The 25,349-nt window shown below is 47.4% G+C and overlaps 1 protein-coding gene across 6 annotated transcripts in view; it reads left to right on the top strand.

Annotated features, from left to right (window-relative positions):
• Positions 1 to 25,349, top strand: part of DOP1B (DOP1 leucine zipper like protein B) — a 119,927-nt gene that overhangs the window by 56,370 nt on the left and 38,208 nt on the right. For all 6 annotated transcript variants that reach the window (XR_004268601.1, XR_004268600.1, XR_004268602.1 and 3 more), the window contains 10 exons: positions 1,427 to 1,529; positions 2,858 to 3,049; positions 7,380 to 8,061; positions 9,332 to 9,603; positions 14,042 to 14,194; positions 15,379 to 15,479; positions 16,857 to 17,047; positions 21,628 to 23,257; positions 24,181 to 24,292; positions 25,036 to 25,224. Coding sequence is in view for 3 of the 6 variants with exons in the window: in XM_032276931.1 (XP_032132822.1) it covers positions 1,427 to 1,529; positions 2,858 to 3,049; positions 7,380 to 8,061; positions 9,332 to 9,603; positions 14,042 to 14,194; positions 15,379 to 15,479; positions 16,857 to 17,047; positions 21,628 to 23,257; positions 24,181 to 24,292; positions 25,036 to 25,224 (3,625 nt within the window). In the remaining 3 variants the exon portion in view is untranslated. The remainder of the gene's footprint in view (positions 1 to 1,426; positions 1,530 to 2,857; positions 3,050 to 7,379; positions 8,062 to 9,331; positions 9,604 to 14,041; positions 14,195 to 15,378; positions 15,480 to 16,856; positions 17,048 to 21,627; positions 23,258 to 24,180; positions 24,293 to 25,035; positions 25,225 to 25,349) is intronic.

The raw sequence follows: 25,349 nt of genomic DNA, 5'->3' as shown, positions 1-25,349 counted from the left end.
GTGTGTGTGTGTGTGTGTGTGTGTGTGTGTGTGTGTGTGTGTGAATTTAGACGAAGTCTCTCTGTGTCATCCAGGCTGGGGTGCACTGGCATGATCCCTGCTTACCCCAACCTCCGCCTCCCCAACTCAAGCAATCCTCCCACCTCAGCCTCCCAAGTAGCTGGGACTACAGGTGCATGTCACCACACCCAGCTAATGTTTGTATTTTTAGTAGAGATGGGATTTCACTATGTTGGCCAGGCTGGTCTCAAACTGCTGACCTCAAGTGATCTGCCTGCTTTGGCATCCCAAAGTGTTGGGATTACAGGCATGAGCCACTGCATCCGGTCATCCTGGTTACTTAAAAAAAAAAAAAAAAAAAAAAAAAAAAAAAAGAGTAGAATGTTTCTACCCAGCTGGAGCTGACTCTCCACCTTCCCAACATTTTGTCCTCCTTTCATTTCAGAGTTAATCACTGTCCTGAGATGAATGTCTGTCTTCAGTATAACGTGGCTTTGCTGTGGCCTGTGGATGCAATTACAGTTCATTTGTTCATCCCAGGGTTATGGGATGAGAAGCAATAGATACTTTTTAACTTACTATTTATCTAGTACCCTATTTATTTAGAAAGAAGTGTTGAATTTCAGTATAAGATAAGCAACTAACAACAGTTGATTGGTGGAGTTACACTTCTCTTCAGAAGCTGAAGTGTTCCAGGCAACTCAGGTGCTGATAAACTCCTGATGTTACTTGGAGAGACGTTGTCTCAGGCCACTCCTGTAGCAGATCGAACAGCCATGTGGACTGTGGTGTCCTCCAGCCCAGCCTCGTTCCCTTGGAATGGGCCTTTGGGCTTGGATTGGGGACCTGGGATTACATCTGTCGACGCGCTCCAGGTCTCCTGGGTGTGGAGTGCCCACATGGGTGTGGGACCACCCACATCTGAATCAGTAGAGTTCAATCAGAGGGAACCTGTTTTGGACACCAACAGATTCAAGACACCAACATTTCTCCATGTTAGATAGTTTCAGTCAACAAAATTTAGTTATCAGAACTACAAAAGTTGTCTTTCATTATGTTTGGAGTAGAATAATATAAGAAATGCTTGGACTTATGGCAGGAAGAATTGATTTTTTTTTTTTTTTTTGAGACTTGCTCTGTCACCCAAGCTGGAGTGCAGTGGCACAATCTTGGCTCACCGCAACCTCTGCCTCCTGGATTCAAGCAATTTTCATGCCTTAGCCCCCCAAGTAGCTAGGACTACAGGCACACGCCACCACACCTGGCTAATTTTTTGTATGTTAGTAGAGATGGGGTTTCACCATGTTCCCCAGGCTGGTGTAAGCTCAGACAATCTGCCCATCTCAGCCTCCCAAAGTGCTAGGATTATAGGCGTGAACCACCATGCCCGGCCAAAAATTTGATTTTTCTCTGCTGCGATTTGTAGACCAGTGAAGCAGCATTACAGCGTGAGGAACAGCGTCAGCCCTCCGCCGACCATCTCAGAGCTCTGTGCCCTCCTGGTCTTCCTGCTGGACGTCATTCCCTTGGTGAGTGCTTGGGAAGAGATGGCCCAACACCCATTGTTTACATTCTCACTGGTGGTGTTGGCCTGCCTCATCAACCTCACTTTACTGAAAGTGTTTAACATAAATAAGCAACACTGTCCTTGATGCTTGTTTTGGCATAAAATGTATACCTGGATATAATCTCTTATATTCCTCATGTCTTATTTAAAAGGGGCTATAACTTTTGGGCCAGTTGTAAGTGGGCTAAGCTGAAGTTAAGTCAACCAGCCGATGAACTGGGTATCATCCCTGTATTACAGTTATTTTAGGGGAAGAGTCAATACATTTCCTAATTAAAATTGTGCTATTGGCTAATTTTTTCAAAGGAAACTAATTTCCTTAATATAGAAACGTGCCAATTTTATGTTCTGTTAGAAAGTGTAAAGCCACTTGTGAGGAGAGAAATAACATCCTCAGTTTGTCCAGATCAAATTAAAATATTGAGCCCAGCACCCTGTTTGCGCTCATAGTCCCTGCTACTCCGGAGGCTGAGGCAGGAGGATTGCTTGAGCCCAGGAGTTTGAGACCAGCCTGGACAGCATAACATGATCCAGTCTCAAAGAAAAAACAATAGAAATGATTTTTTCTTTTCCTTTTCTTTTATTTTTTTTTTGAGAGGGAGTTTTGCTCTTGTTGCCCAGGCTGGAGTGCAATGGCACAATCTCGGCTCACTGCAACCTCTGCCTCCCAGGATCAAGTGATTCTCCTGCCTCAGCCTCCTGGGTAGCTGGGATTACAAGCCCCCACCACCACACCCAGCTAATTTTTTGTATCTTTAGTAGAGACAGAGTTTCACCATATTGGCCAGGCTGGTCTCAAACTCCTGACCTCAGGTGATCCACCAGCCTCGGCCTCCCAAAGTGCTGGGATTACAGCATGCCCAGCCTCTTTTCTCTTTTTTGAGATAAGCTGTCACTCTGTCGCCCAGGCTGGAGTGCAGTGGCATGGTCTCAGCTCATTGTAGCCTCATCCTCCCAGGCTCAGGTAACCCTCCCACCTAGCTGAGACCACAGGCATGTGTCACCAAATCTGGCTAATTTTAGAATTTTTTGTAGAGATGGGGTCTCACTGCATTGCCCAGGCTGGCCTCAAACTCCTAAGCTCAAGCAGTCTGCTTGCCTCGGCCTCCCAAAGCGCTGGCTGGGATTACAGGCATGAGCCACTGCACCAAGCCTTGTTTTGTTTTCTGATTTGAAAATTAATGTGAAATTTGTGCCCGAAAAAATTGAATTAGATGCCATTTTGAGATGTATTGTTTTTCTGATTGTAAACTGACAATGTATGGATTAACCTATGTGTTTATTTCACAGGAACTTTACTCTGAGGTACAAACTCAGTATCTCCCTCAGGTGCTTGGCTGCCTGGTGCAGCCTCTTGCCGAGGACATGGAGGCCTTAAGTTTACCTGAACTCACACATGCCTTGAAGACGTGTTTCAAGGTGCTCAGCAAAGTCCAGATGCCACCTTCCTACCTCGACACGGAGCCCACCAGCGGAACCTCGGTGTGTGCCTTGAGGGGCGGAGATGATTCTGGGCGCTAAAAGCAGCTTATGCCTTCCTGGGAGTAGAGAGTCTTCAGGATGGGAATAAAGATGAGAAGATACCAGGCAATATGTCAAATGTGCTTGTAAAACCCTCACTTTAAAAGGTTTTAGCACCTTGTACGGTGCAATGGTTCATGCCTTAATACCAACACTTTCAGAGGCTGAGGCAGAAGGATTGCTTGAGCCCAGGAGTTCAAGACCAGCCTGGGCAACACAGCAAGACCTCCTCTCTCCACAAAATAAAAATTAGGCCAGGCACAGCGGCTCATGCCTATTATCCCAGCACTTTGGGAAGCCAAGGCAGGTGGATCTCCTGAGGTCAGGAGTTCAAGACCAGCCTGGCCAACATGACAAAATCCCATCTCTACTAAAAATACAAAAAATTAGCCAGGCGTGGTGGCACACACCTGTAATCCCAGCTACTCAAGAGGCTGAAGCAGGAGAATCGCTTGAACCCGGGAGGCAGAGGTTGCAGTGAGCTGAGATCACGCCACTATACTCCAGCCTTGGTGACAGAGCGAGACTCTGAACAAATAAATAAATAAGCCAGGCATGGTGGTGTGCACCTGTAGTTCCATCTTCTCAGGAGACTGAGGTGGGAGGATCACTTGAGCCCGAGAGGTTGAGGCTGCAGTGAGCCGTGATTTCACGGCTGCACTCCAGCCTGAGTGAGAGCAAGACCCGGTCTCTACAAAAAAAATGTTCAAGTTTTAGCACCCTTTGTTTTACTCACTCACATGCTACTTGCCTGGTCAGTAACTGCAGTTAGTGGTTGGACATAATTAATAACTACATGACTACAGTTAATGGGCCAGTTATAACTAGCCTTGCAGACTGTGTTATGTGTATGTTTGTAGCCTGTGACTTTGGTTATTTCGAATATAAGCGGGATGAGGTACTGGAGTAATTTGCTGGGGCTGCCATAATAACATACCACAGACTGGGTGGCTTCAACCACAGACATTTGTTCTCTCATGGTTCCGAAGGCCAGAGCCTGACAGGAAGGTGTCAGCAAGGTTGGCCCCTCCTGAGCGCAATGGGGAAGAAGAGCCTCTCATACCTCCCATTAGCTCCTGGTGGTTTGCTGGCAATATTTGGCATTCCTCGGCTTGTCAAAGTATCATCCAGCCTCTGCCTTTGTGTTCACTTGGCCGTCAACCTGTGTGCATGTCTGTCTCTGTGTCCAGAGCTACCCTTTTTATAAGGACACCAGTCCTACTGGATTCGGGCCTGCCCTAATGGATCATCTGCAAAGACGCTATTTTCAAATTAAGGTCACATTCACGGGTACGAGGAGTTAGGACTCCAACACCTTTTTAGGAGACACAGTTAAACCCATAACATACAGTATTTCTGACTTGCTTTACTTCTTTTTTGTTTTTGGTTTTGAGACAGAGTCTATCACCCAGGCTGGAGTGCAGTGGCATTATCTCGGCTCACTAAAACCTCCGCCTCATGGATTCAAGTGATTCTTCTGCCTCCGCCTCCCGAGTAGCTGGGATTACAGGTGCACACCACCACACCTGGCTAATTTTTTGTATTTTTAATAGAGACGGGGGTTCACCATGTTAGCCATGCTGCTCGAACTCCTGACCTCAGGTGATCCACCTGCCTTGGCCTCCCAAAGTGCTGGGATTACAGGCATGAGCCACTGTGCCCAGCCCTTTACTTTTCATTCAAACAATATTTTGGAAACATATTTGCATAACAGAATATATAAAGGCATTTATTCTTTTTCACTTCTGCATAATGATCTATGATATGGGTTTATAATTTCTTCAGTGATTTCCCTAGATATTATTTAGGTTATTTCCAGCTTTTCACTGTTAAAAACAGTGCCGCCGTCAGTCATACAACTTGTCCCTGGGGGTTAGTGTCTCTGAAGGATACGTTCTTAGCCGTGAGTTGCAACCAGAAAGCACACATGGCCCTTGTACACTGTGAGAGATGTTGCCAAATTGTCTTCCAAAAAGACTAACCACGATGGTCCCACAAACAGTTGGACACCCATGGTTTAATTATTTTTATTTTGATGTTATCTAAGGATTTGAAAATTTTGCTCTTGAAGTCACTTCATTGGAGTGGCAGACAGGTGTGTCAACAGACTAGAAAGGGAGGCATTCTAAGTGAGAACTGTGTGTATTGGTTGGTTTTGGAGATAAATGAGCTGCCTGATAGGAATTGAATCTCAATTTACAGACTAATTACAGACTGCCATCTCAATTTAGAAGTTTTCCTTTTTTTTTTTCCCTAGCTGTTGTAGCTATTGAGAAAAAACATCCTGATAATAATTTTTTTATTTTATTTTTGAGATGGAGTCTCACTCTGTTGCCCAGGCTGGAGTCCAGTGGCATGATCTCAGCTCACTGCAACCTCCGCCTCCTGGGTTCAAGTGATTCTCCCACCTCAGCCTCCTGAGTAGCTAGGACTATGGGCCGACACCACCACACCTGGTTAATTTTGTGTGTATGTTTTTAGTAGAGATAGGGTTTCATCATGTTGGCCAGGCTGGTCTCCAACTCCTGACCTCAGGTGATCCGCCCGCCTCGGCCTCCCAAAGTGTTGGGATTACAGGCGTGAGCCACTGTGCCCAGCCGTGATAATTTAAGAGGTAAAGCTTGGCTAGGCAGCGGCTCACACCTGTAATCCCAACACTTTGAGAAGCTAAAGCAGGAAAACTGCTTGGGCCCAGGAGTTCAGGAGCAGCCTGGGTAACATAGCAAAACCCCATCTGCACAGAAAATTAAAAAAAAAAATTAGCCAGGCATGTTAGTGTACAATTGTAGTTCTAGCTATTCAGGCAGCCAAGGTGGGAAGATCGCTTCAGCCTAGGAGGTTAAGGCTGCAGTGAGCCATGATTGCACCATCGCACTCCAACCTGGGCAGCAAAGGGAGACCCAGTCTCAAAAAGAAAAGAAGAGAAAGCTTAAGCGTGAGTAGTCTACAAATATGAAGAAGAACATGTTTAAACATCACGTACTGCCTTCACATTCTTCCCCACAGAGCATGGTGTTTTAAATGCTAAAGAGTTTCAAATTTAATGTAATATTATCTAACAGTATAGGAAAAGAGAAAAGCTTGATTCACTGAAGGCTGAAGTGCCATCACTTTGGAAAAGCCACCACACGTGTGTGTGTGTATACATGCATGTATATAAATATGTGTATACATGTATGCATACTTTTTTTGAGAAGACTCTTTATTCTAGCTTTCTCCTGTCTTTGTTTTGAGATGGAGTCTCACTCCTGTTGCTCAGGCTGGAGTGCATTGGCGTAGTCTTGGCTCCCTGCCTCCTCCCTCCACCTCCTAGGTTCAAGCAATTCTCTTGCCTCAGCCTCCCAAGTAGCTGGGATTACAGGTACCTGCCCAGCTAATTTTTAGTAGAGATGGGGTTTCACCATGTTGGCCAGGCTGGTCTCAAACTCCTGACCTCAGGTGATCCGCCTGCCTCAGCCTCCCAAAGTACTGGGGTTATAGGCGTGAGCCACCATGCCCTGCCTGCCCTCTTATTTTATTTCTTTTCTTTTTTCTTCTTTTTTATTTTCTGAGATGGAGTCTCGCTCTATTGCCCAGGCTGGAGTGCAGTGGTGCGATCTCACCGCAAACCCCTGCCTCCCACGTTCGAGCGATTCTTGTGCCTCAGCCTCCTGAGTACCTGGGATTACAGGTGTGCACCACCATGCCCAGCTAACTTTTGTATTTTTAATAGAGACGGGGTTTCACCATGTTGGCCAAGCTAGTCTCAAATTCCAGCCTGCCTCAGCCTCCCAAAGTGGTGGGATTATAGGCGTGAGCCACTGTGCCCGGTCTTATTTTATTTCCTTATACCTTTATTTTATCCTCAGCTCAGTTTCATCACTCACATTTGTTAATATGTCAGAGACATTTCTCGCTCTGATGCCCAGAGAATTGTGACAGGTGATCAGCCTGCCTTGGCCTCCTGAGGTGCTGGGATTACAGGCTCGAGCCACCACGCCCGGCAGAAACAATTTTTAAACAACTTTTTTGAACTCTTAAAGGGGCTGTATATTTAGACGAAAATACAAGAAAAATAGGCCCAAAAGCCAGCCTCCCTGAAGAGCATGTGGGTACACCAGCCTCCTCTTTGCCCCCACCCTCTCCTTCCCCTGCTTTGGGTGCCTCCTAAATTTTATTATACACTTGACACAAGGATTCTCTAGAGAGTGATGATTTTGAAAAACAGAACTGAAATACATTCATGATTTCAACTGAGACTTGAATACCTTGGTGTTTAGAGATGCACAATTCACTTCTTTTTATTTTTTAGAGTCCAATAAAAGGTGAAAACGGCAAAATAATTTTGGAAACCAAGGCAGTGATTCCCGGCGATGAAGATGGCTCGTTTCCCCCTCTGAAGTCTGAGGACAGTGGGATCGGGCTCAGTGCCTCGTCACCAGAGCTCTCTGAGCACCTGAGGCTTCCTCGAGTTTCTCTGGAAAGGGACGACATTTGGAAGAAGGGTGGGAGCATGCAGAGGACGTTTCTTTGCATCCAAGAGTTAATTGCCAACTTCGCCAGCAGGAACATTTTCGGAGTACAGCTAACAGCGTCAGGAGAAGAAAGCAAGGCGGAGGAGCCTGCAGGGAAGAGGGACAGGGGTGGGACGCAGAGCCTGGCAGCTGACAATTCCAGCAGGAAGAACTCATGGGAGCCCAGGCCCATCACCGTGCCCCAGTTTAAGCAGATGCTTTCAGACTTGTTCACGGCTCGAGGGTCTCCATTCAAGACAAAAAGTTCAGAATCGCCGTCGTCTTCACCCAGCAGCCCTGCCAGGAAAAACAGAGAATGGGATGTTGAGCAGGTGGTCATTGACCTGGGGGGTTCCAGGGAGGAATGCAGGGAGGCCTTTGCCGCTGCCTGCCACCTGCTGCTGGACTGTGCCACCTTCCCCGTTTACCTGTCCGAGGAAGAGACCGAGCAGCTCTGTGAAACGCTCTTCCAGCTGCCAGGTGAGTGGCATTCCTGCCGAAGTCCCTCTTCCAGGAGTCACAGGACTGAGGCGACTGATATTGGTTGAATATCCCCTATCCAAAATGCCAGGGACCAAAAGTATTTTGGATTTGGGACTTTTTCAGATTTTGGAATATTTGCCTTACACTTAGCCATTCAGTATTCCTAATCCAGAAATCCAAAATCTGAGATGCTCCAGTGAGTATTTAATAATCAGATTTCCGATTTTGGATTTTGGATTTTCAGATTAGAGATTCTCATCCTTTATTTATAGACTCACTCGAATTGTGTCAGCCAAGAAGGCGCTATTGGCCTCATTTGTTCCATTCCTCATTTGTAATTAGTACAGTTTGGGCTTGTGTCTTACTACATGGCAAAGTGGTAAGGGTGTGGTCTATATTTTTAAGCCTTGGGTGTCCAGTGTGGCCCATCAGAAGACCTAGAACCTGAATGGTGTTCAGTGGTAGTAACTAGACTATTTCATGATACTTGTTGATAAAGATTTTTTTGTTTGAGACAGGGTCTTGCTCTGTTGCCCAGGCTGGAGTGCAGTGGCACCAACTCAGCTCACTGCAACCTCCGCCTCCTGGGTTCAAGTGATTCTTCTGCCTCAGCTTTCCCAGTAGCTGGGACTACAGGCACGTGCCACTATGCCCAGCTAACTTTTATATTTTTAGTAGAGACAGGATTTCACCATGTTGGCCAGGCTGGTCTCAAACTCCTGGCCTCATGTGATCTACCCACCTCGGCCTCCCAAAGTGCTGGGATTACAGGCGTGAGCCACCGCGCCCAGCCAATATTTACATATTGGTTTGCTAGGACTCCTCTAACAGAGTACCATAAATTCTGCCACAAGTCCAAGATCAAGGTGTCATCCGAGCCATGCTCCTCTGACACTCCGGGTGAGATACTTTTCAGCTTCTGGTGCTGGCCGGCAACCCTTGGGGCTCCTCAGCTTGCATGTGTATCAGTCCTGTCTCTGCCTTTGTCTTCACACGGTATCCTCTGTGTGTCCTGTCTTCCCTTGACATGTTCCTCTGATAAGGACACCAGTTATATTGGATTAGGGCCCACCATAACGACCTTATCTTGACTCCTCTGTAAAGACCTTATTTCCAAATAATCTCACCAGCAGGAGGTTAGCGCACTGCTGTCCAGGTGAATTTCTCGAGTAACTTCCCACATGTAGGGTGCTGGAGAATCTGCAGGCTGGGGACCCATTCTCATGTGGTTCTGTTTGTTTCTGCCTCTGTGGCTGGCTTCTTTCAGGAGCCGGTGATTTCAGTTTTCCGTCTTGGCTGAAATCCCTTATGACCATTTGCTGCTGTGTGACTGACTGCTACCTCCAGAATGTGGCCATTTCCACTCTGCTGGAAGTGATCAACCATTCCCAGTCCCTAGCGCTTGTCATTGAAGACAAGATGAAACGCTATAAGAGCTCTGGACACAACCCTTTTTTTGGCAAGCTGCAGATGGTAACAGTTCCTCCCATTGCTCCAGGGATATTGAAAGTCATCGCAGAGAAAACAGACTTCTATCAGGTATTTGCCACTGGAAACACTCTTAAGGCCTGCTCCTCCCCCCGAGCAAAACTCCAAACCGCATCTCTCGGGATGGGGGCAGTGGTCCGCTTCTCTGGGAGGGATATTCCTATAGGGCATTGGGCAGAGGCAGTAGCCTCAGGTCTTCTGAGACTGCCTCTCCCAGCATGTAACTTTCACCCTCCAGGCAAGCTCCGGTGAGAGCAACTGGGGCCCCAGTATTCTGGGCCTGCCATGCCTGAGTGGAACCCCTGCCTGGGAGTGGGGTCTGGGTGGAGGCAGGGAGCCCATGACTCCTCCACTGGAGACTCCTGGATTCTGCCACACCCAGCAGAGGGTGGGAAGGTGACGTGCTGGTGGCCTGCCCCTCCCAGGAGGTGCAGAAGCCCTTGCCTGGGAGCTGGGGAAAAAGAGCACCCTTTTTCTTGGCCACACTCACCAGCATGATTAGTGACGTTTCCATGGCGCTGAGCTGGGGAAGGAAGGAGATGACGAGCAGGTCATGGCCCAAGTGCCACAACTCTTGCTGCTTTTGCCGAAATTTAGTAGATTTTCCAGAATAAATGTTTCTTTATTTCCTCAGTGCCCTTTGGATGATTTCCAGATTCTCAATGATTGGTTGTTATTGGTTTTAAAACAATTTTCTCCGGTTATGGCTTTGCTGCTGGGGAGAGGGTCCATCTGTGGAACTCCTCACACTGCTCAGCTTTGGTTCCATTAGGTGGGACCCCATCTACAGTGTCAGGTCCTGGGGGGAGCCCATATGTAATTGCTCATTGATTTTTTTTTTTTTTTTTTTTTTTTGAGACGGAGTCCCGCTCTGTTGCCCAGGCTGGAGTACAGTGGCACGATCTCGGCTCACTGCAACCTCCATCTCCTAGGTTCAAGCGATTCTCCTGCCTCAGCCTCCTGAGTAGGTGGGACTACAAATGCATGCCACCACACCTGGCTAATTTTTTAATTGTAATAGAGTGGGGTTTCACCACATTGGTCAGGCTGGTCTCAAACTCCTGACCTCAGGTGATTCACCTGTCTCGGCCTCCCACAGTGCTGGGATTACAGGCATGAGCCACCGTACCCAGCTGCTCATTGACTTTTGTGCCATGTTTCCCTTCCTGCTAGAGTTGAGTCACATTAGATCTTGAATTGATAGGACTTACAACTAGGACTGGAACCACTATAAGCAGCAGCGATTAGGCAAGTGTCATCTTGGCCCTACAGAGATCAGAGATCAGAAAATTTGGCATATTTACACTGTGTATAGGCACAGGGAAGAAAAAAGAAGAAAGAATTGAGACCACGAATCTTTGGAAGAGGTACTCATAAAATAAAAGTGACAGTACTAAATATCTTCTTTTTTATTTTAGGAAAGTGAGAGAAACTTTTCCAAGTTCTTTCTGAAGCCTTGGTTTTTTCTTTCGTTTTCATGTAGTACCTACCACTTGCTTGGCATACTTTTTTTTGTTTGTTTGAGATGGAATCTTGCTCTGTTTCCCAGGCTGGGGTGTCATGTATGGCACGATCTTGGCCCACTGCAGCCTCCGCCTCTTGAGTTCAAGCGATTCTCCCACCTCAGCCTCCCGAGTAGCTGGGACTACAGGTGCACACCATCACGCCCGGCTAATTTTTGTATTTTTAGTAGAGACAGGGTTTCACCATGTTGGCCAGGCTGCTCTCGAACTCCTGACCTCAAGTGATCCTCCCTCCTCAGCCTCCCAAAGTGCTGGGATTACAGGCATGAGCCACCTCACCCGGCATACTTTTTTTAATTGACATGTAATAATTGTATATATTTATGGATACAATTTGATATTCTGATACATTTATACATTGTGTAATGATCAAATCATGGTAATTAGCGTACCCATCACCTTAGGCATTTATCATTTCTTTGTTGTGAAAACATTCAAAAACCCTCTCTTCTAGCAATCTGAAATATACAATGCATTACTGTTAGCAGTAGCCATGCTACTGTGCAATAGAGTGCCAGGATTTATTCCTTGGAGCATACTTTTATGTATTACACAGTTCTCGAGAGCTGGGGACAGTGCCGGCCAGTGCCTGTCCCTGTTGCAGATGCTGGAACTAGAGACACAGCAACCTCACCCATAGCCAGGATGTGCCCCCACTTCCCAGACTCCAGACAAGGCTGTTTTCTGATCCTTCAGCCTTTTTTTAATCCTGTGAAACAGCTTACATACCAGAATTCCTGCTTCCCACAGTACAACAGGAAAAGGTCAGATAGCCCAAGAGTGCCCTGACCCTTCTTATCAGGTAGTGATGGCAGATTTCAGATAACTAAGACAACACCCAGAACAGAGCAGTAGAGTAAGGTTTAAACATGTGAAGGAAGGCCGGGTGCAGTGGCTCACACCTGTAATCCCAGCACTTTAGGAGGCTGAGGGCTGATTGCTTGAGCTCAGGAGTTTGAGACCAGCCTGGCCAACATGGCAAAACCCCATCTCTACAGAAAAATACAAAAATTAACCTTTCGTGGTGGTACACACCAGTAGCCCCAACTACTTGGGAGGCTAAGGTGGGAGGATCACTTGAGCCCAGGTGGCGGAGGTTACAATAAGTTGACATCGTGCCACTGCACTCCAGACTGGGGTACATAGTGAGACCCTGTCTCAAAAAAATGTATATGAAGGAGTAACTATAGTTTTTGTGATTAGCATCAACTCAAAAACTCTGCAAGAAAGTGTTTTTAAACCTTCCAGAAGGGGAATCTCTGGCACATATATTTGATAATGACAGCGAGGAAGTGGGGGTCTACTTAGTCAAAAAGTTTTATATCAGAATTCATTTGTTATGTGATTATTGGAAATCACTTTCCCTTAGAGAAAAATTAACAAAATAATGGTTAGGAGTTTGAGCCATTCAATAGTTAACTTGATCTGTGCACAGAAAGACAGTTTTGATGAGTAGAAATAAATGGGCCATGCCGGGCACTGTGGCTCACACCTATAATCCCAGCACTTTGGGAGACTAAGGCAGGCGGATCATGAGGTCAGGGGTTCGAGACTAGCCTGACCAACATGGTAAAACCCCGTCTCTACTAAAAATACAAAAATTAGTCAAGCGTGGTGGTGCGTGCCTGTAATCCCAGCTACTCACAGGCCGAGGCAGGAGAATTGCTTGAACCCAGGGGATGGAGGTTGCGGTGAGCCGAGTTCGTGCCACTCACTGTACTCCAGCCTGGCTGACAGAGCAAGAGTGCGTTTAAAAAAAGAAGAAAGAAATGGGCCAAAAAACAGTTATTTGATCTAAGTTATGCCTAAAATACTCCAGTCTATGAGATATAAGCTTAATATAGTCTGTGAAGTATAAGAATGCCTTTAGAAATTCCCCTTCGCAGAAGTGGGGACCAGCCCTCCTTCTGGGTCTCACCCTTTTTGGGGCAGGCATACTGGCTCCTGCTCCCTGCCACTTGGGAAGGGCTGTAGCCCTTTGCAGACCCCGTATGTTTAATGAGCTGTGTTCAGGGCTGGGAAGATGGAGGACTGGATTTGGGGTCAATTAGAGTCCTGAAAGTGAGCCACAGCGTTGCGCACAGAGAACAGAACAGTCAAGTTAGTGGAATTAAAGCTGGCGGGCCTGGCTCTTCATCTGTTCTGCGTGGTAACCAATTTGAGCAAACCCCAGTGGTGACCAAGTGCTGTGGAACTGAACTCCAGAATGGGTGGTCTTGACAACCACTGCAAATTCACCAAACTCCCGAGAGGGCGCCTCTGTGGATTCCCCAGCGCCTGCACAGGGCGAGGCTGGGTGTGTCGCTGTTGAAAGAATGCCTCAGCCCCTCTGGTCCAGCTTCCAGTTAATTCCCTTTCAGAAAGTAATGTTGAGGTGTAGGCAAGAGCTGCAGTGTTCTTAGCTGGCCAGAAACCTCCAGATTTGACCTCCTGTAACGTTGCCTGCTGCCTGGATGACGTCGTTGGTGGGTTTCTTTTCCTTTTTTTCTTTTTGTTTTGAGACAGTGTCTCACTCTATTGCCCAGGCTGGAGTGCAGTGGGGTGATCTTGAGATCTCAGCTCACTGCAACCTCCGCCTCCTGGGTTCAAGCGATTCTCCTGCCTCACCCTCACAAGTAGCTGGGATTACAGGCACCAGCTGCCACGCCCGGCTAATTTTTTTATTTTTAGTAGAGACGGGATTTCACCACCTTGGCCAGGCTGATCTCAAACTCCTGACCTCATGATCTACCCGCCTCAGCCTCCTAAAGGGCTGGGATTACAGGCATGAACCACGGTGCCTGGCCTTTGGTGGGTTTCTTGCTTTGATTTATTTGTTGGTGCTATGTCTCTGGACATGGAGGATTCTCCGATGGCAAATGTATGTGAGAGCCAGTATGTTGGGGCTGGGACTGACGGAGTGAGGAGGATGTGAGCAGATGCTGTCTGTGTTGAAATGGTCCCCGCCTGCCTTTTCCTTGTCCCAGAGGGTGGCTCGTGTGCTTTGGAATCAGCTGAACAAAGAGACCAGGGAGCATCACGTCACCTCTGTAGAACTGTTCTACCGGCTGCACTGCCTGGCCCCGACGCCCAACATCTGCGAGGACATCATCTGCCATGCCCTCCTGGACCCTGACAAGGTGAGCCATTCTGGCCGTCACCATCCTACAGCGCCCCGCCCACTACTGCAGGCCTGGCCCACAGCTGTACCTGCCCAAGGCCGACTTACATCCATCCAATGGAAGTCTTTCTGGGGCTGAAGCAACATCATGGTTAATGAAATAGGCAGATGTGTTCCAGGATTTCCGGACTGGAAGAACACTGCAAGCGTAAGCCATTCTTTTTCCAGCCCTGGAAGTGCGGTCTGTGACTGTATCAGGGCTCACTAGGGAAATCCGCCCAGACTTGCTGGAAGGACTTGCAGGGCTTCTGCAGGTGCTGGCAAAATAGGCAGTTGTAGGGAATTGATTATCTCTTTATGAACTTACTGAAGAGGGGCATGGTGGCTCACACCTGTAATCCCAGCATTTTGGGAGGCTGAGGTGGGAGAAATTGAGGCAAGGAGTTAAAGACCAGCCTGGGAAACATAGTGAGATCCATGTCTACCAAAAAAGTAATAAGGCCAGTGCGGTGGCTCACGCCTGTAATCCCAGCACTTTGGGAAGCTGAGGCGGGTGGATCACCTGAGGTCAGGAGTTCAAGATCAGCCTGGCCAACATGGTGAAACCCCTTCTCTACTAAAAATACAAAAATTAATTGGGCATAGTGGCACATGCCTGTAATCCCAGCTACAGGGGAGGCTGAGGCAAGAGGATCACTTGAGCCTGGGAGGTGGAGGTTGCAGTGAGCCGAGATCATGCCACTGCACTCCAGCCTGGGCAACAGAGCGAGACTCCTGTCTCAAAAACAAATAATAATAATAAACAACTGATTTTTAAAAATATTTCATTGAGGATTTATTGTCCTGGGTCTCCTCTGCAGTCTATTGTGTGTCTTCGTTCTTTAAGACACTTGGCCCTGAAACTTGCAAGGAAGTCATGCTCCTTTGTGTTTTCCTTTGACTGCAGACCACAGGGGAGACCCTGGACTCTCATGCTGAGTTCGGAATGTGCCGCTGTGTTAAAGTGAACAGTCAGAGGGCCTGAATGCAGGTTCTGCTTTTCCTCTGGCTGAATCAGCCAAAGGAGAACGCAACATCTTCACTGTGGTCACTGTCAGTTCTGCTCAAGTCTTTCATCTGTTGTTTAAATGGGGTTTATGGTGATTGAAGACAGCGGTCAGTTACAAAACCAAGTTCCTCACTCCCATTTATTTCCTAATCAAGGGAACAAGGCTGGAAGCTCTGTTTAGATTTTCCGTGATCTGGCACCTGACAAGAGAGATCCAAGGCAGTCGAGTAACATCGCACAATCGCTCCTTTGACAGGTGAGGCGGGCTTCGTTATGGTCTACCATTAACTCACAAGGAAACTTCACAGAGGTTCCTGCCCAATGTGTGGGGCTGGGGAGGGACAGGTGCATGCAGTTGAAAACATGACCCCTATGGCTGGGCGCGGTGGCTCATGCCTGTAATCCTAGCACTTTGGGAGGCCATGGTGGGCGGATTACTTGAGGTCAGGAGTTCGTGACCAGCCTAACCAACATGGTGAAACCCCGTCTCTACTAAAAATACAGAAATTAACCAGGCGTGGTGGCACACGCCTGTAATCGCAGCTACTTGGGAGGCTGAGACAGGAGAATCGCTTGAACCTGAGAGGCGGAGATTGCAGTGAGCTGAGACTGCACCATTGCACTCCAGCCTGGGCAACAAGAGTGAAACTCCATCTCAAGAAAAGAAAACCTGACCCCTGCACATGACCCCTCCAGAGCACAGTCAGTGGTTCCCATAAACCCCTAAGTGAACTTAGGCCAGACACATGTGAATACATGTTAGGAATTGTCTTAATTTGGTTGGGATGTGAGGAAGCCTGATGTGCCCCAAAGTCACCTGTCCAGCTTTTACAACATGCCCTGACGAGGGGACTTTGCAGGGAGGGCAGATGGCCTAGCCCTCCTTTGGGGCAATGACTACACTGGGTGGGTGTGCTTGTCCCATTGCTGACTGCATGCTTAAGAGGTGATCTTGAGGCCGGGCACGGCGACTCACGCCTGTTAATACCAGGACCTTGGGAGAACAAGGCAGGTGGATCACAAGGTCAGGAGATTGAGACCATCCTTGCCAACATCATGAAACTCCGTCTCTACTAAAAATACAAAAATTAGTTTGGTGTGGTAGCACATGCCTATAGTCCCAGCTACTTGAGAGGCTGAGGCAGGGGAATCGCTTGAACCCAGGAGGCGGACGGAGGTTACAGTGATCTGAGATCGCACCACTACACTCCAGCCTGGCAACAGAGCAAGAAGACTGTCTCAAAAAAAAAAAAAAAAAAAAAAGTGAACTTGATTGCAGCACATTCTACTCCACATTGTTTTTCCCAGGTGCCTCTGAAAGTCTAGGTGCGAGGTTAGGCACTTGGCCTTAGAGACATCAGCTGATCCTGATGCTGGGGCCCATGCCCAGAGTCAAATATAACCTATTTGGGTGAGGCTTGAGCATCAGGATTTTAAATGCTCCCGCTAGTGATTCCAACGTGAAACCAAAGTTGAGTCCCCCTTGTCCTCATCCACTTGGGTCTGGAAGCCCCATTTGGGTAGAGCTCTTAGGGTAGCTGTGTTGTGTGACACCCTATGCCCAGTGTCTGCCACGGTGGCTGGTGCACAGGGGTGGCTGTGCACAGACCCACTAGCATGCTTCCCACCGCAGGTCCTTGTTCGTCGTGCTGGACAGCCTGGCCTGCACAGATGGCGCCATCAGTGCAGCAGCCCAGGGCTGGCTGGTGCGTGCGCTCTCCCTCGGGGACGTGGCTCGCATCCTTGAACCCGTGCTCCTACTCCTGCTGCAGCCAAAAACCCAGAGAACCTCCATCCACTGCCTCAAGCAGGAGAACTCGGCCGGTGAGCAGCCTGCACTTAGACCCAGGGGTGAGGGAGGAATGGGTGGAGGACTGGACCTCAGCAGTGATAATTGAGAGACTGAGGCCCACTAGGTGTTTTGTTCGATGCAAATGGTACTTTGCAAATTGTGAGGACGTCGACATTTTAAGGACCCAGTGATCTAGCACTTAGAACTATTAGGGAGTGGGTTCGCTGTTTTCACTGAAAAAAGGTTATTTTGTTATTAAAAAAGGAAAATTGGCCAGGCGTGGTGGGTCAAGCCTGTAATCCCAGGACTTTGGGAGTCTGAGGCTGGTGGATCACTTGAAGTCAGGAGTTCAAGACCAGCTGGCCAACATGATGAAACCCCATCTCTACTAAAAATACAAAAATTAGCTGGTGGGCACTTATAATCCCAGATACTTGGAAGGTTGAAGCAGGAGAATCCCTTGAACCTGGGAGGCGGAAATTGCAGTGAGCTGAGACTGCACCATTGCACTCCAGCCTGGGCAGAAGAGTAAAACTCTGTCTCAAAGAAGAAAAAATAGGAAAATGATTCAATATGGTTACCATGCTCTGCAGTAGACACTAACATGTATTCCTCCTGTGGAACTGAACTTTCCTACCCTTTAACCAACATCTCCTCTCCCCACCAACCTCTGGTAACCACCATTCTACTATTGATTGATTGATTGATTGCATTGCTTGATTGAGATGGAGTTTCACTCTGTCTCCCAGACTGGAGAGCAACGGCACGATCTCGGCTCACTGCAACCTCTGCCTCCCAGGTTCAAGCAATTCTCCTGCCTCAGCCTCCCGGGTACCTGGTATTACAGGTACCCACCACCATGTCCAGCTCATTTTTTGCATTTTTAGTAGAGACAGGTGTTACCATGTTGGCCAGGCCAGTCTCAAACCCCTGACTTCAAGTGATCCACCCGCCTCGGCCTCCTAAAGTTCTGGGATTACAGGCATGAGCCACCGAGCCCAGCCTAAGAGTAGATTTTAAATGTTCTCACCACAACAAAATGATAAGTGAGGTGAGGGCTGTGTTAATTAGATTGAGCTAATTATTCTATGAAGTGTATATATACTGAAACATTGCATTGTATCCCATAACTGTATACAATTATTATTTGTTAAAATTTTTAAAACTGTAGTAACCTATGTTCCAAGAGAAAGAGCCGATTCTTGATTCTGTCACTAGAGAAAACAATTCAAGTGCGTCTCAGGTAAAGGAGAGAAGAAAGCTGTTTCCCAAGCTGACACCTTCACTTCAAAGAAAAGAACTGAGGTGGGATGTCTGGCACAGCTGTTCAGTTTGGGTTTGCAGGACTAGCAGCACTTCTATCCAGATCATCTGCCTTCAGCTGGGGTGGGAGAGTTGAGGTGGCCTCCAAGTATGAGTGACCAAAAATGTCAAAATGTGCATGTAAAGTGATCAGTTGTATTTTACCTATAAAAATAATTTTTGACTGCATGGTGGCTCACGCCTGTAATCCCAGCACTTTGGGAGGCCAAGGCAGGTGGATCACTTGAGGTCCAATCACTTGAGGTTCAATTGCTTGAACCGGGTGGAGATTGCAGTGAGCTGAGATTGTGACACTGCACTACAGCCTGGGTAACAGAGTAAGACTCTGTCGCAAACAAATGAATAAATAAAACAGCTTTTTTTTTTGTGAACCTTCAACTACAAGGTAAGTGGTTTATTTTCTGTCTATACTCTATGATTTAGACTATAAAACCCTGTTAATTAGATTATCAGAAATGAAGAATAAATAAACCTTTTAGTTCAAAGAACTTCCAGAGGCATCTTTAACACAAATATAAAAGAATATAGGTAGAAATTCAGAAAGAAAAGAAAAACTAAATAAGCCTGATGAGTCAATTAAACTTCAATGATTAATACCTAATGCACTTTATGAACTAACATTACTTCCTACAATGGCTATATTTAATGACATTACAGTTTTCTAAGGGATGGTTTGCAAGCTTTGCGTGAGCTTGTTTAGCTTGCTGGGTTATAAATATCCTGTATTTATCTCAATGTTTTTTCTTTTTCTTGAGACAGAGTCTCACTCTATCACCCAGGCTGGAGGGCAGTGGTGCGATCTAGCTCACTGCAACCTCCACCTCCCGGGTTCAAGTGATTCTCCTGCCTCAGCCTGCTGAGTAGCTGAGACTATAGGCATACACCACCATGCCTGGCTTATTTTTTTTTTTTTTTTTTGAATTTTGTATTTTTAGTACAGACAGGGTTTCACCATGTTGATCAGGCTGGTCTTGAACTCCTGACCCCAAATGATCCACCTGCCTCAGCCTCCTAAAGTACTGGGATTGCAGACATGAGCCACCACACCAGCTAGCTCAATCTTCTCTTAAAGAGAAGAGCAGCCCGTGAGCTAAGGAAGCAGAGGTGTATGAAATGGCTTCCTCTCTTTATAGGGCTCCTGGCCTAAACCTCTAACCTCTGGTTTTCCTTTAGGGGAAAAGTTGACTGCCCTATCAAATAGGAAACATTTTATTGTTCCACATTATAAGAAAGTAAAACTGAGGGGCCAGACACAGTGGCTCACTCCTGTAATCCTGGCACTTTGGGAGGCCGAGGTCTGTGGATCACGTGAGGTTGGGAGTTCAAGACCAGCCTGACCAACATGGAGAAACTACATCTCTACTAAAAATACAAAATTAGCCAGATGTGGTGGTGCATGTCTGTAATCCCAGCTATTCGGGAGGCTGAGGCAGGAGAACCGCTTGACCCCGGGAGGTAGAGGTTGCAGTGAGCCAAGATCATGCCACTGCACTCCAGCCTGGGCAGGCAGCAAGAGCGAAACTTCTTCTCAAAAAAAAAAAAAAAAGAAAGAAAGAGTAAAACTGAAAAAAGTATAAACTAAGAACCTTCCTAAAAGTTTGGCTACTATTGATGGCAGCTACATTTTATAGTATTTCTTTGTCTGTTTTAAGAAAAAAGCTCTATCTCCACAGTTTCTTGGTCTTTGTTATTTTATTTACTTTTTTTAATTTATTTTTTTGAGAAGAAGTCTCACTCTGTCGCCCAGGCTGGAGTGCAGTGGCGCAATCTAGAGTCACTGCAACCTCCACCTCCCAGGTTCAAGCAATTCTCCTGCCTCAGCCTCCCTAGTAGCCAGGATTACAGGCGCCTACCACCATGCCTGGCTACTTTTTGTGTTTTTAGTAGAGATGGGGTTTCACCATGTTGGTCAGGCTGGTCTCAAACTCCTGACCTCAAGTGATCCATCTGCCTCAGACTCCCAAGATGTTGGGATTACAGGCGTGAGCCACTGCATCCAGACTCAGTTTTTGTATTTTTAGCAGAGACGGGATTTCGCCATGTTGTCTAAGCTGGTCTTGAACTCCTGGGCTCAAGTGTTCCACTCGCCTCAGCCTCCCAAAGTGCTGGGATTACAGGTTTCAGCCACTGCGCCTGGCCTTCCTTGGGCTTTAAAGGTTCCCTGGCACTACTTTGCTGCTTTCTCTAATCTGTGTTTCCTGCCGACCACAGAAATGGTCTGCCACCCCCAGTAGGAGAGAACAACTTAGCACTGCCATTTTCTTTCTCTGTAAAAAATAAGAAGTGTCCTGCTTACCCCACCCTACTTCTGTAATCCTGTAGAAATCCATTTTTAAATATTACTCTGTACTTCAGGCAGCTCATCAATCTCCGATGTGTCATTCTTCTTCCTTTCTTGATCTTGCTTAATGTCCCTGGCATAGATTTTTTTAAAGCTATTATGTGTACCTTTATCTTGTTTGAACATCTTAAAAACCTTATTAGAATGACAGATTTTTTATTTTTTTTGAGATGGAGTCTGGCTCTGTGGCCCAGGCTGGAGTGCAGTGGTGTGACCTCAGTTCGTTACAACCTCTGCTTCCCGGGTGCAAACTATTCTCCTGCCTCAGCTTCCTGCATAGCTGGGATTACAGCTGCCCACCAGCATGTCCAGCTAACTTTTTGTATTTTTAGTAGAGACGGGGTTTCACCATTTTAGCCGGGCTGGTCTTGAACTCCTGACCTCAGGTGATCCACCTGCCTTGGCCTCCCAAAGTGCTGAGATTACAGGTGTGAGCCACCATACACAGCCAGATACATTTCTTGAAAGGGAATTCCTAGGAAAAAATAATATGTATTTTTAAAAATTGCTCTCCCATAGCTGGGCATGGTGGCGTGTGCCTGTAGTCTCAGCTACGTGGGAGGCTGAGGCAGGAGAATTCCAAGAACCTGGGAGGCAGAGGTTGCAGTGAGCCGAGATCCCTCTACTGCACCAAGCCTGGGCAACAAAGCAAGACTCCATCTCAGAAAAAAAAAAAAAAAAAAAAAAATTGCTGTCCCCAAAAGGTGATGATATCTAAGTATACTATTACAATGTAACTAAATGATTCCATCCTTGCACATTCGGTAAAACCTGTCCACCTTCCTTTGTCTGCTTTTGTCTGTACTGTAACCCGGTGGCGGGGTTTCATGTGAGAGTTTTATGAATATTGATCTTTCTGTCTGCCTTTAAGACAAAGATCGCCCTACAGGTGAGGCATCATAGCCGACCCTTCTGTTCTAAAGTCATTTGTCATCTTATAATTTTCAGATGACTTGCACCGTTGGTTTAACAGGAAGAAAACCTCTTTCAAAGAGGCATGTGCGGTGCCCGAGCCTCAGGAGAGCAGCACTGAAGAGCACCTGCCTCTGAGCCAGTTCACCACGGTCGACCGTGAAGCCATTTGGGCCGAAGTGGAGAAGGAGCCTGAGAAGACCCCACTGCGAGGCGAGCTGAGTGAGGACGAGCTGCCCTACTACGTGGAGCTTCCGGACAGGATGGCCCACAGCGCCCCAGACAGCAGCGAGCACACTGAGTCTGCAGACACAAGCTCCGGCCACACAGACAGCGAGAACACATCCTCTTTCTCCTCCCCTTCCCACGACCCGCAGGAGCTGAGCAACGAAGAGAACTGCTGTGCGCCCATCCCCATGGGGGGCAGGGGGTACCCCAAGCGCTCGGCCCTGATGGCGGCCTTCCAGTCCGAAAGCTTCAAGGCTGGAGCCAAATTAAGCCTGGTACGGGTGGACTCGGACAAGACGCAGGCTTCCGAGTCGTTCTCCAGCGATGAGGAGGCTGACTTGGAGCTCCAGGCCCTCACCACCTCCAGGCTGCTGAAGCAGCAGCGGGAGAGGCAGGAGGCCATCGAGGCCTTGTTCAAGCACATCCTGCTGTACCTGCAGCCCTACGACTCTCGGCGGGTCCTCTACGCCTTCTCAGTGCTGGAGGCCGTGCTCAAAACCAACCCTAAGGAGTTCATTGAGGCCGTGTCCAGGACTAGCATGGACACCAGCTCCACCGCACACCTCAACCTCATCTCCAACCTCCTCGCTCGCCACCAGGAGGCTCTCATTGGCCAGAGTTTCTATGGAAAGCTCCAGACCCAGGCCCCCAACGTGTGTCCCCACTCTCTGCTCCTGGAGCTGCTCACCTACCTCTGCCTGAGCTTCCTGCGCTCCTACTACCCGTGCTATTTGAAGGTCTCGCACCGAGACATTCTCGGCAATCGGGATGTGCAGGTCAAAAGTGTCGAGGTTTTGATCAGGATAATGACACAGCTGGTCTCAGTGGCCAAGTCTTCCGAAGGGAAGAATGTGGAGTTCATCCACAGCTTGCTGCAGAGATGCAAGGTTCAGGAGTTTGTCCTGCTCTCGCTGTCGGCATCCATGTACACGAGCCAGAAGCGCTACGGGCTGGCCACCGCCAGCCACAGCAGGGCCCCGCCAGAGGATAGCCTCTTTGAGGAGAGTCTCATCAACTTGGGTCAGGACCAGATCTGGAGTGAGCACCCGCTGCAGATCGAGCTGCTGAAGCTTCTGCAGGTGCTGATTGTCTTGGAGCACCACCTGGGTCGGGCCCACGAGGAGCTGGAAAACCAGCCCGACCTGTCCCAGGAGTGGCAGAGAGCCCTGAACTTCCAGCAGGCCATCAGCGCCCTGCAGTACGTGCAGCCCCACCCCCTCACCTCTCAGGGGCTGCTGGTCTCCGCAGTGGTGAGAGGTCTGCAGCCCGCCTACGGCTACGGCATGCATCCGGCCTGGGTGAGCTTGGTCACGCACTCCTTGCCTTACTTTGGAAAGTCCCTGGGCTGGACGGTGACACCGTTTGTTGTCCAGATTTGCAAAAACTTGGATGACCTGGTCAAGCAGTATGAAAGCGAATCTGTGAAGCTCTCTGTCAGGTGCGTTGCACTCCTTGTGACATCTTTGTTCCATTAGTGATGGTTTTTATAATGAATGGCTGTTTTGCCATGGATGTCAGTTGGAAGATAATTTCATCCCTGTGAGAAGCCTATTTAGCATTGTCAAGAGGGATAACAAGCAACTAAATGTTCTGATCCTTTGTTTTTTGAGACAGAGTCTCGCTCTGTTGCCCAGGCCGGAGTACAGTGGCATGATCTTGGCTCACTGCAACCTCTGCCTCCGGGGTTCAAGCGATTCTCCTGTCTCAGCCTCCCAAGTAGCTGGGATTATAGGCACCCACCACACCATGCCCGACTAATTTTTTGTATTTTAGTAGAGACAGGGTTTCACCATGTTGCCCAGGCTGGTCTTGAACTCCTGACCTCAAGTGATCCTCCCACCTCAGCCTCACAAAGTTCTGGGATTCCAGGCGTGAGCCACCACACCCAGCCCTGATCCTTTATTTATTTATTTATTTATATTTATTTTGAGATGGAGTCTCACTCTGAAGCCCAGGGTGGAGTGCAGTGGCTTAATCTCAGCTGACTGCAACCTCCACATCTCGGGTCCTGGTTCAAGCAATTCTCCTGCCTCAGTCTCCGGAGTAGCCACACAGGGACCCAGTCTAGCTCAGCATAGCAGGGCATGTCAGTTACTCTACTATTTTTGCCAAACAGAAATAAAAATGCGAATCACCTTCACAGAAATTCTAAAACATTGAAACCATTTCTCCCAAGTGACTGTATGGATATAAAATCACACAAAGGATGGTTAACATTATTATGATATTCCGTGATGAGAGCTCCAGTTTATTTGAGATGGTGGTCTCTCTCTAGTTCCTGTGTTTATATGTAGAATTAGAAGCCTTTATGGCTTCATTCTTTAAAAATTCTCAAACGAGTTTCTCTCTTCTTCACTACAGCACAACCTCCAAGAGGGAAAACATCTCTCCAGATTATCCACTCACCCTTCTAGAAGGTCTAACGACCATTGGTCATTTTTGTCTTTTGGAACAAGCCAACCCAAACAAAAAGGTAAATTTTTTTTTTCCTGAGTCCAACGCAATTTTCATGTATTGTTTTGTCTTTGGGCTATGACTGTTTCAAATAAGTAATGTATGTATGCAGTGTATGTACCTAATATGCATATGGAAGTGATGCACGTGTGTGTAAATATTACATAAGGTTAGCAAGGCAAGTGCATGTGCAAATGTGTCTGCAAATGCATGCATATAATTAATGCAAATGCATGTGTATAAGTTGTGTGTATGTCAGCCTTGCGAACGTGGTTTTCTTTCCACTGGCACTCCCTGTGCTTGCCGTTTGCCCATTGTTCCATCAGTAGCCTGTGAAAGATATATATATATATATATATATACACACATAAAGCTACTCGTTTGATTTTAGGCTTATAGTCTTTCTCCACGTATTTTTTACTTGTTGTAATGGTGTTCATGACATCTGAGTTGGCAGACGTTTTAGCTGTTGGTTATTCTACCCTGTCTGGGATTAAGTCATAGAACACATCTAACGCTTTGCGTGAATGGTTGAAAAGTTTGTCATTTGAAACATCACACTCACAGCTGTCTCTGTGGAAGAGGACCATGGGTTGAAACGCACAGGGACGCGTATTGCTTCCAGACCACCACGTGTGTCAGTTGCGTAGAAGAGAGCTCAACAGCCCAGACTGAATCCCACCAGCACCGCTGCCCTCATGAGAAGAAAAACCATTCCACAGACACAACCATTTTAATTTTTGTGCCCATTTTAATTGTTAGGCCACTGCTGTAGGTGATCCTGCCAACTTGAGAAATGCCAGAAATGCCATTTTGGAAGAGCTGCCTCGAACTGTTAACACCATGGCACTTCTCTGGAATGTTCTCAGGAAGGAGGAGACTCAAAAGAGACCCGTCGATCTCCTAGGGACCACAAAAGGATCCTCTTCCGTTTACTTTAAAACCACCAAAGTAAGAGGTCATCTCTGTAGTTCTGTCATTTACTTGGTCTTGTCTTGTTCCACCCAAAATAATTATGTGTAGGAAAGTATACATAATAAACAGATGTGCTCAAGACCGAGGTCAGGAGTTCAAGA

This window comes from Sapajus apella, unplaced genomic scaffold, assembly GCF_009761245.1.
Source record: "Sapajus apella isolate SASKATOON/1434 unplaced genomic scaffold, GSC_monkey_1.0 scaffold8, whole genome shotgun sequence".
NCBI classification, from domain to species: Eukaryota; Metazoa; Chordata; class Mammalia; order Primates; family Cebidae; genus Sapajus; species Sapajus apella.
Note: the sequence above shows the minus strand (reverse complement) of the source record. Positions and strands in the feature narration are given on the sequence as shown.